The sequence below is a fragment of the Arachis duranensis genome, chromosome 6 (genome assembly GCF_000817695.3).
Source record: "Arachis duranensis cultivar V14167 chromosome 6, aradu.V14167.gnm2.J7QH, whole genome shotgun sequence".
In the NCBI taxonomy this organism is placed as follows: Eukaryota; Viridiplantae; Streptophyta; class Magnoliopsida; order Fabales; family Fabaceae; genus Arachis; species Arachis duranensis.
In genome coordinates this window covers 27,899,299-27,911,055 of record NC_029777.3, presented here as the reverse complement: position 1 = coordinate 27,911,055, position 11,757 = coordinate 27,899,299, and the positions used below count along the sequence as shown (strand labels likewise).

The window sequence follows — 11,757 nt, the reverse complement described above, 5'->3', positions numbered from 1 at the left end:
CCTTTCATACAAAAATTTGTTTGTCACAAGTACAAACCCCTAAAATCTATAAACCGGAGTATTTAAACCTCGGGTCGTCTCTCAAAGGAGTTGCAGGGTAGTGTTTTTGTTATTGGTTATGGCCTTGTTTATTTTGGGGTTTTGGATGAGAAATATGAATAGTAAATGGTAAGAAAACTTTATTAACAAAATGGTCTTGGCAAGGTTTGGTTGTCAAGGGTCTTCATCATTATCACTAGCCACAAGTATGGTAGTTGTAAGGATTAATCCCACTTAGTCATCCTTAAATCAATTATCAAAGGAAAGTCAAGTGAGTTATATCAATCCTAGTCCATAAGTCCTAGCTTTCCACTAATTGGATTAATGAAGGCTAGAGTTAATGGCTATCAACTAGCAATCAATTGGACACTAGTGACTCAAGAAATCCTAAGTTACCTTCTCAAGCCAAGAACATAAAATCGTACTCTAACATCCTCTCAAGCATTTCATCAAACACTTGGAGGGTAATGAAAGAAAGCATTTTTATTTGTAAGAATAAAAGGAATCAACAACTAACAATTACAAAGAATTAACAAAACAACAATCAACAACATCACAATCACATGAATTATCTCAAATTGCATTATTGAAGAATTACAATTATTAAAGCACATAACTAGAAAGAGGAGGAGGAGAAGATTAAGAATTGGTAAAGGAAAAGTGAATCAAAGCTTGAATTAAACCTAGATCTAAGAAGAGAGATTAACCTAAACCTAATCCTAATTCTAGAGAGAAGTGAGAGCTTCTCTCTCTAGAAACTAACTCTAAACTAATCCTAGTGAGTGTGTATTATTCCCTAATTGATTCTCCAATATGCCTTCCCCTTAATCCTTCATCCTTATATTCCTCTTCCTAGCATTTGGCGCCAAAAATGGGTTCAGAAACCCTCTCAAATCGCCAGGCACGTGTTGCATTAATGAAGTCATGTGCTGTCACCGGCGCGTGCGTGCACGATACGCGTGCGTGTCCCTGGTCAATTCTGTAATGTGCGCGCGAGCGCCTTGTGCGCGTGTGCGTGCTTGGCCGACTTTGCTTCTTTGACTTTTTATGCTTCTCTCCACTTGTATGCTTCCTTCCTTGCTTCCTTTGATCCATGCCTAGCCTATTTCAATCCTGGAATTACTAGCAAACACATCAAGGCATCTTATGGAATCAAGGAGAAATTAGAATTCATCAAAATAAGGCTTAAAAAGCATGTTTTTACACTTAAGCATAAATATGGGAGAGATAACAAAACCATGCTAATTCATAGGCTAAATGTGACAAAAGGTTATCAAAGTACTCTAAATTCAATACAAGATAAACCCTAAAAATGGGGTTTATCAACCTCCCCACACTTAGACCTTAGCATGTCCTCATGCTACAATAAGAAGGAACTAAGGGGTATGACATTTATTGAATGCAACTATACTACATGAGTCCTATCTAAATGCAACTACCTAAAGTAAATGCAAATGCTTAGTTCAAACAAATCAATTCCCAAGAGACATGTGTAAGCACAATAATTAAGGCAATAGGAGTCAAGTCCAAACCACAATTGTATTGAATTATCAAAAAGTGTTCAAACTTGCAAGAATATAGATAATATGGTTGAATACATGTAATTGAACTTTTGAACCCTCACCGGATGTGTATCCGCTCTATTCACTCAAGTGTTTAAGGGTTAATTCACTCAATTCTCTTCTATTCAAGCTTTCCAAAATTTGATTTTCTTCTAACAATCAACACTCATTCAATGCATGCATACATTCATCATGAGGTCTTTCATTTAGGTTGTAATGGGGTTAGGGTCAAGGTAGGTTCATTTATGGTTAAGTGGACTAGGATTTGAATCTTTGATTAGCATAGACTTTCCCACCTAACTATATAATGACCTATACAAATTCAAACTATTCTAACTACCCATTCTTCACTTTTTCTTTTTTCAAACTATATACAAGAACATCAATGCATAAGGTTTTATACATTTAATCAATACATGAACATGTTCCCAATTCCAAAATATGAAAGTGTACTACCCTTTTTATCCCATCCAATATTCCCAAGCCTCACCAACTTTGAATAATAAACACTCTCACTAGCCTAGACTAATCAAAGATCCATACAAGGACTTTCATTGGTTTTCCGCCTTGGGCTTGTAATGTGCTACAATGAGAATAAGTTGGTTAATCATAGGCTCAAAATTGGCTAACAATGGGGAGTAAAAGGTAAGCTATTTGGGTAAGTAGGCTAATGAAATAATGGCCTCAATCATACAAATGCACAAATACAAGAAATAAATGGACATATAGAATCAAGCAAATCAAGGATCACAATCATAGAAAGAGAAAAATTTCACACAAGAATGGAAAATAAGTGGTTTATAAAATGTAACCACATCAATAGGCTCAAGTCTCACAAGCTTGTGTTCTTAATTCAATACATGCTTCACAAAGTATAAATTCAAGCAAGTTTCACTAAAAATTTTCTTTCAATCAATTGGGTTAATGCCCTATATTTAAATTTCTTGAAAGAATCTCAATACTTGACTTAGCATTATTGTGATTGAAAAATTCAAAAATTCCATTAGTTTACCCTTTCCTTTTCCACTTAAAACCAATTTCTTATGCAAAAAGGGTGACTAAGTGTTTGCAATTCAAAGTATGATTTCTAATCATAACCACAAACTAAAAAGAAAGATATGCAAAAAATGTATAGAGAAAAATCCAGCTAAAAGTATGGAATCTATCATCTAAAACATCTAAAAATATCCATAAGCATCAAAATATCTAAAATCCAAAATAAGCAGTAGAAGTATCCAAAGTGAACTCAAAATGCATCAAAATATATACAAGAGATATGCAAAACTAAGAGAAAACTAAGAGAGTAGCCAAAATGTTCACCGGTTCCCTCCCCACACTTAAGATCAAGCATCGTCCTCGATGCTAAACTGGAGGATCAGTGGAAGGGACAACGGTAGGTGCTGAATCTGTCTGAGGCGGTGGGATCGGCTCCGCATGGGGCTGTGGTGGCTCTGTAGTGGCTGAGGCATCCTGCTGAGTCGGTGCCGCCGCATCCTCCTCCTGATGATCTGGCTCATCGGAGGCCGGAGAGTCGGGAAGTGGAGGTAACTCAGCACCCAGAGAAATAAGTGCCTGGTCCATCCGATCTAATCGGCGTCTGACATGGAGTCTCTCTCGCTCTAAAAACCGGAATAGACGCTGGACCAATAGGTAAGTAGGCTCAGGTGCTGCCGGTGGAGCTGTAGATGAAGATGGAGCTGCTGTAGTAGAAGAGGATGGGGCTGCAGTAGGGGCTGATGGTGAAGGTGTCCCTACTACTGCTCGAGCTCTAGAACGGCGTCTAGCTGGGGACTTCTCGTGCACCCAACCACCCCAGGGAATAGTAACCTCCCTGTCATATGCATCAGGGGGTGGTGGTGTCACATCATCGTCCAGCCAGGGTACCTCAGCGAGGGACGCCATACTCGTGACCAAGGTAGGAAATGGAAGTAGGCCACGAATATGCGCCCGCCACATACACTATCGGATGAGTCAAGGAAAAGAGACATCCTTCCCCTCCATAACACACCCAATCAGCAGAAGCATCTCCATAGGGATCTCAGAGAAGTGAGTGGTAGGCAAGACATAGTGGGCTAAGATCATCTGCCAAGTCTTGGCCTCTCTAATCAAGTGAGCAAATAGCATCCCCTTAGGCTTGGTATTGTTTGCATCCATAACCCATGTAGCATCCGGTAAACCAATGACGCTCCTAAGTGCCTCATAATCAAAAGTCATGGTATGGATAGCCATCTTTGCCTGCTGATGGGCACACAAGTCATCAGGAATATGCCGGTACTGTAATGCCTCCCCGATGGCAGTCTCAGTAATCATGATCTCTCTACCCCTCACCTGAACCGAATCCAAAGTGGGACGGAAGAAGTTGCAGTAGAATTCCTTAACCCAAGAAATGTTGATATCTCCCAAATCTGTATCAACAAAATCAAGACCCAACTCAAGTATCCGGCTAGTAATGGACCGTCAGACATCATTGGGGAGAACAAGCTTCTTCTCGATATTCAGTTTTGTTGTCCGATACTTGGAAAATCGAAGCTCACAGTAGATATTGGGGAAGTTAGTCGGATCGGTAGAAGGTAACTGCTGATTTTCTTTTTCTTCGTCATTCAGAGGATTCTTAGCATAGTTCTTATAAATGGAGGGAATAGAGGGTGTAGAGTGTTTCCTTTTCTTAGAGGCAGTGGCTATAGCTTTCCCTTTATCCGACATCCTGAAAGAGAAATATAATGGAATATAAGCAATAAGACACTTAGCATGTAGCAGAAAGCAAAGAAAGCATGTTCAGGATACAATCTGCTAATAACAATCATGATGTTGAAATGAACTTGAAAAGACTTGGTGAACAAGTAAGCATAAGTGAACAAGTAAACCAAGAATGTAAGCTTCATTAAAATCAACAACTCATACTTATTAAGCATAAAATCATCATACCTTAGAAAGAATGGTTAAAGAGGGTTAAAGGTGAATAGAAGTTAAATGGTTAAAGAAATTAGTAAGTTAGAAAAGTGGATTAGTTGGCATGATGATATTTTTGCTCAAAGACACGAGAAGTTGCAGTTCATATTCACAATGATTGGTGCAAATCCGGAAAGTTAAAAGGAAGCGGAAATTGGCCAAAAATTGAAATAAAGACCAAAATGAAAGTAATTTTCTTGAAAATTGGGCAGCATTCCGGCTTAAAATTGGACGTTCCCGAATAGCAAAATAGCACAAATAGCATGATCACAACATCAATCAAGTACAGCAGCAATGGTATAGCATGCAGGTAACACAATTTGCACACAGAGCACTCTATTGTGGCACTTATCAAACAAATGTACAAGCGGAAAATAAACACAAACGGAGCACTTATCAGGCCTAGAATCCTCTATCCAGTCCTAGCTACCTAACAGAAAATATTTCTATCTAACCTAACATGCAACATTTGAATTCAAACTAACTAACAGACAATTACAGTAATTAACAGAAATGAACAATTAAAAGGAAAAACAGAAAAAAAACAGAAATGGAGCAGGAACCTGGGAGCTGGGAAGAACTGAGAATGGTAGGGGGGCTAGGATAGGGGCAAGGGCGGTGAATTGCGCTGCCGTGGGTGGTGGTGGTGAGGATGGCCGGCTGTGGTGGTTTGGCCGAAAGGAAGATGAGGTAGGGAGTGATAGGGGAATTTGAAATGATGAAAGAGAGGGAGGGGGCCGCCGAGTGCTGTCGCCGGCAGTGATGGTGGAACGACGGCGGTGGTGGCGACGGGCAGAGGTGAGGGTGAGAGACTGAGGCGGAGAGAGAGAGAGAGTGGATGAGAAGGAGAGAGAACGAAGTGAGTGGAGGAGAGAGAGGGTTGATGGGCACCGGTAGTGGCTGCCGCTGCTGCGCGGTGGTTATGGCAGAAGAGAATAAGAAGATGAAAATGGAGGTTGGGAGGGAGAAGAGAGAAGGTGCGCGACTGCGCAGTGTGCGTCGCGCATTAGGGTTATCCTATCTCTGAATCGACGCGAGCGCGCATCTTGCGCGTCCGCGTACATTGAGGAAAATGGAGATCTACGCGTGAGCGTGCAGTACGCTCTAGCGTGGGTTGGCAGATCATGCAAGGGCGCGTGTGCGTACAATGCGCGCACGCGTACATGGAATTGGGCCTGAGGCTTAGAGTGGACTTAACGCACGCCCAACTCTCAGGTCAGAAGCCTAGAGTGGCGGCAGCATGTAAGGGACGCGTGAGCGGCAAGCGCGCGTCCGCGTACATTGGTAATTCGTGATAAGGCGCGCTAGCGCAATGCGTGCGCTCGCGTCTGTTCCTTCCAGGGCACATGGGCGCGCACGCGGCAAGTGCGCGTCCGTGCAGATCGAGTCGGGCCAGGGGCTTAAAGCTAGCCCAGATCCTGCTCAACTCTCTGGGGGCTTGGCTTAAAAATTTGCAGCAGCAAATCGGCGCGGGCGCGGCTTGTGCGCGTCCGCGTACATGTTCTTGTTCTCATGATTGGCGCGCACGCACGTAGGGCGAGTCAGCGTGGGTCAGGTTGGGCTCAGGGCATAATGTTTTCCCAAGAGAGGCCTAACTCTCGGGTACGTGGGTGATGATGCATCCACACAGGGACGCGTGCGCGTACATTGTGCGCGCGCGTCCACCCCCTTTTTTTTTCAGAAAAAATTATGCTGGGTGCTCCCCATACTGCTCACAACTCTTTATTCAATAAACCATCATACAATTCACAAAAATTCAATTTGATATTATTCATCTACGACTAAACACAACATGCATGTGACTAAGCTAACACTTAAGTTGTACAAACAAATTTATGTGAAACATCTACCTACAATGGTAACTCAAATCACTTATTAAGCAAAAATAAAAGAGAGTGGAAAGAGTTTACCATGGTGGGGTGTCTCCCACCTAGCACTTTTAGTTTAAGTCCTTAAGTTGGACATTTTGAGGGGCTTATTGTCATGGTGGCTTATGTTTGTACTCATCCTTGAATCTCCAAGGATCCATGCTCTTCAATTGGTTGACAGAATTTCCAACCATCTTCATTAAGCTTGGGCAGAGTTCCACCAAAGATATGAGTTCCCATAGTTGGTCTTCACATAGCAAACCAGGATCCCATATCTTATCTTCACACCCGTCTCCAATTTGATCTTCATACTTTTTCTTTCCGGGTGGTTGGCATAAGGGCGATCGACACATAGAATTCTCTTTAACATACCAAGCCTTCCGTCGGTACCCTTGTAAAGTGGCATTCTTCCAATCATCGCTCCTATACCTTAAAGCTTTTACCTTGATGAGCCTAATTCCTAACTTGCAACCACTACACAACTCATTCTTGCTTTTAGTTCCACAAAGAGCTCTAAGTTGACCATCATTTTCAATTAAACCATATTCAAGTGAGAAAGTAAAGCTTAGGGATAAGAGTTTTACCCACTTGAATGTTGTGTTGGATGGTGACTTGGGAAGGGAGACTTCCCCACACTTAGACAATGCAAGGTCTATTTCTTTAGGCTCTTCTTTGTGTACTTCCACCTCTATGCGAGCTTCCTCACCTTTCCCTTTTTATCACATGGCTTGGTGTTGTCTTCAAGAACTTCATCTTGCCCAATGGGAGGTGATTCAATTTTGGATAGGAATTCATTGATGAATAAATCCATCTCTTGATCAACCTCTTCATATTCTTCAATTTCAATATACACCATGCCATTTTCGTTTTCCTTGGGAGGTTGTGCACACTCTTTTATAGTTTCAACTTCATGTCCAATGGGAGAGAATTCCATTGTAGAGAGAAATTCATCCATGATTGAATCCATTTCTTGATAAGCCTCTTCCAAGTCTCCAACGATGATATGCTTTGGAGGTTGCGCACCCTCTTCAACATCAATATCAAGCTTCTTGGGAGAGTGCTCCATGATGCTACATTCCCTTGGACTTTCAACATCTCCTAAATCTTCAACCACCTCTTCCTTTTCTTCAATGATCATAGGCTCCTCCAATTGTTCTAACACAAAATTTGACTCTTCCTTTTCTACCGGATTGTCCAATTTCTCCTTCATACTTTGCTCTTCTTTTGACCTTTCACATGTGGTCATGGAAGTACCTTGAGTATTCAAATATTGGTGGGCTAAAGTGTGAACCACCTTGGTCAAATTGGTCACAAACTCAAGTGTATCCCGCTTCATGGCTTCTTGTCCTTGGAGTAACAAAGTGAGAGGATCGTCTATTGGAGCTTGGGGTGGGTAAGAAGGTTCATTATTTTGGAGAGAGAGTTCATAATAGGAAGGTGGTTCCACTTGATGAAATTGTGGAGGTGGTGTGCATTGAGGTGGTTCTTGGGAGTAATCTTGATAGGGTTGTGGTGGTGCTAAGGGTTCTTGCTCATAATGGTCATAAGAGTATGATATGGATGATTGGTCATATGATGGATATGGATTATAGGAAGGTGCTTGATGTGGAGAGGCTTGTGAGTATGGTTGAGAGTTATGTTGAGGGTATGGTTCATAGGCATATGGTGGTGGTTCTTGAAAGTCACAAGGAGATTCACCATAGCCATTGGATCGATATGCATCATAGAATGGCTCTTCTTCATAGTGCATTGGTGGAGGTTGTTGCCATGAGGATTGATCATAAGCATATGGCTCCTCCCACCTTTGGTTGTCCCATCCTTGATACACATCCTCATTGAAGCTCTCATTACCTACAACATAATTAGAACCAAACTCATAGCCAAAATAAGAATTCATGGTGGAAAGAGAAAATAAAATTCTACAACTAGCAAATGAAGCAAAAAGCAAGATATTTACACTATTCACATATGTACAATAACCAATAATATAACACCATTGCAAATCCCCGGCAACGGCGCCATTTTGATGATTGGATTATTGTTGGTTTAGAGACTATACTTTACAACGAGATTTCATTAGTGAAATTCTAAACCGTCAAAAATCCAATCATCACCGTCGCTGTGCGCCCGTCGCCATAGCACATCGCCATCACAGCTTCTTGTAAGTTCCTCTCTGTCTCTCTCTGATTATTATATTTATTTTTACAATTTTTGTATCTACTATTTTCATCATGAAATTCTGAGTTTTCTGTTTGTTAAACCTAATTAGAATATTCAATTCATTAAACCTAATTATTATTGATGTTGAATTTTCTTTAGATTAACAAATAATAACCCCGGTGTAAATTTCAACAAAGGGAGTGGTTTGGTTTATATTCCCGGCGGAGGTTCGCTTTCTAATTTCGATGCCATGTTTAGGTCTTCTTATCTAAATTTATGAGGATTATATACATGTTAAGATTTGTGACATATGGTGCATTTATAGATAGAACTAAAAGTAGAGTAGTCCCTCATATCTATGCTAATTCCTAAGCAGTTTGGCTTTTTACAGTTGAACTTAAATGCATTCAAGAGTATAATAATTAATAAAATTAGTTTCATGCTTATGAATGTATATTTCAAATTAGTTTATCAGGAATTGTAAATCTTGAGACAAATTTCTCATATTTTTTTTTCATTTCACTTTCCAGATGAAAACGGCAACTATGCGCCTCTTCGCCTAATGTATTGTTCTTTAAAGTTAAAACCTTTTTGGTTCATGTAATTCTCTAATAACTTGCTAATCTTTATGAATGTATTGTCATTTTCCCTTTCAGCTCCGGAGGTTTGTCCATTCTCAATCAGAAGAAAGTAGTCTTATTGATAATTGTTTACACTCAAATTTGATGCCAATACCGAACCCAGAGTAAGGATATAATAGTACTACTTTCTGCTCATATTTTGTTCTTGTAGAACAGGTCTACCAGGTAGGGTTATTGCTGGAATATCTGTTGGAGTTGTAGCAGTAGTTCTGTTATTAGCATTTTGTTTTTGTATTAAATGTTGCGAAAGGAAGAAGAAAAAACTGATAACAGAATATTTCGGTGGGAACACTACTCGAGCTAGGGAAGGTATGGATTTTGCACATATTTCATACTTGTTCAAAGTTTGAAACTCCCTCAAATAGACCTTTAATTTGAACATGGAGAAGTACTTAAAATTTTTAATGATTTGGTTGGTTTTACATTCCAAAAATGTAATGCTACCATATAAAATAGAGTCAAATGCTTAGTTTGTACCTCTGAAAAAGAAAATGTTAAAAGAATGGTTTGACAACTCTTTTTCTTAGAGATAGTTTCCTTTCCAGTTTCTTGATGGCTTTAGTATAATTTATGTTGCATATCATGCAAGAATGGTGAACATGAACAGTCGAGTAACTCTTACTTATCATCCTTTTTTCAGATAAAGCCTATGATAGATTTGTAAACACAAGTGTGGAAAAATCAGCAGAGTGAATTGAAATAGAATAGGTGTGAAAAAAACTGTAAATGAAATATGTATAAAGAAGGAATTCTATATTTGCCTGAATGTATAGTGTGGTACTATTACTTACACCAGCAATACGGGAAGTGAATTGAGCATGCCAAAATAAATAAAAAATGTAGAACAACATAATCCATTTGATAGATTATGATCTAATTATTTTCTTACTCCTTCATAGCCATTACTAATAAACATGGAATTTACCTGTGAAGAGGAAAATTACATAAGTAGTCTAAGGAAGCTTCTTGTTTAAGTAGTTCTAAATCATCTTGTTCCACTTCATCATTGTTCAGCCCATTAGTTTGCATATTAGACAATTCATTAGAAGCTTTGGACTTAAAAATCAAATCAAATAGACTTTCATCAGAAGCTTCAAGTCTTGTTTGAGTTTGTCTTAAAAATTAGACTTTCTAATAATGCTATCAAGTATAATGACATTGCCAAGTTTGGGTATGCTGCAATGGGACAATCCCATTTGAGATATAGCAGATAGAGTGAAGGCCGGAGGGGAGCTAGACGTGGCAAGCAACAAAGGCAAATATGACATTGCTGGAGACCATAGCATGATCGATGGTTACTAAGCTGGTGGAAGAGGCATGAAACATTATGCTTCTTTCTGGTGGAAGAAGCATGAATTCAATGTGCATCTTGCTAAGTGGTATTTACTATTTTCCTCACTTTTTGATATTCTAATAACAATTAATATATTCTATACTCCTTGCATCATGCAAACGTCTATTTTTTTCTTGAGTGTTTAGGGCTATCCATGCAAAAAGTCACACTTCTCCTTTGAGCTTATTCCACTTTTGTCCTAGGTAAAACTTTTTGCAGATCTTTGAGTGTTTTACAAGAATCTGTTCTTGTCCCAATATTTGTCATTTGATTTCATTGATTGAGATGTCTCTTCATTATAAGATGAAACTAAATGAGTAAATGACCCTTTTCTCATAGGAAGCTAGAGCTTTACTAATTACTAGGAAGGCTTGGATATCAAAAGGGTAATTTTGAAGCTGCACTTCATGTATTTGAAAGAATAGACATTGCTGCTATTGCTCCAAAGATGAAAATTTCTATATCTAGAAGATGTGAATGGAATATGAATAGACGCCATTCGTTGAGTGATGCAGCACCTCCTATGTCCATTCATGCTGTTAGTCTACTTCTTGAAGCTGTTTTGCTCAAGGCAAAGTCATTCCAGATTCTTGGAAGGTTTCAAGGTGCCTCTTTATTCTTAGATTCATCTATGCTTAGTTAATGAGAAAATCAACAAATTCATATTATATTGCTAGTTACATATTATGTTAAATTTCTCATCATTGATTCAAATTCGCACTTTACTCTTTGGAATGCAACTTGAACTACCATGTAAATTTCGGCTAAGTTGCAGTTCTGATTTCATTTGTGAATTTATGAATTTCGCAAAAACTGCTAGATCTTGTCTATCAATTCCTATTTGTAAAATTCATGTAACTTATATAAAATATTAGTTATATGAATTTATGAATTTATGATCCCATTTCAAGTAATTAAAAATTATATAAAATATTAGTTATATGCTATTTAAAAGTTTATTTGCATTAATTTTTACTATTTTTCAAATAAAAAAATTAAAAAATATAGCTATTAAAATCGACGGTAGCGTTGTCGCTTTTTAAATTTAAAATCAACAACCATTGTGTTGATTTTATTAAATCAAATATCGACAAAGACATTGTCGATTTTATATAATAATATCGACGACAATGTTGTCGATTTTATTAAACAGGTAAAATTCACAAACTCATATTATAGACGAAAATATTGTCGATTTTATTAAG

General features: G+C 38.8%; 1 protein-coding gene across 1 annotated transcript; it reads right to left on the bottom strand.

Annotated features, from left to right (window-relative positions):
- Positions 1-2,963: 2,963 nt before the first annotated feature.
- On the bottom strand, positions 2,964-3,503 carry LOC107493838 (predicted GPI-anchored protein 58). The gene has a single exon (XM_016114873.1). It carries the CDS (start codon positions 3,501-3,503, stop codon positions 2,964-2,966), a length of 540 nt encoding a protein of 179 aa, XP_015970359.1.
- Between the last annotated feature and the right edge of the window lie 8,254 nt (positions 3,504-11,757).

Excerpts from the sequence above, each read along its gene's own strand:
- LOC107493838 (XM_016114873.1), bottom strand. The coding sequence starts at position 3,503 with ATGGCGTCCCTCGCTGAGGTACCCTGGCTGGACGATGATGTGACACCA.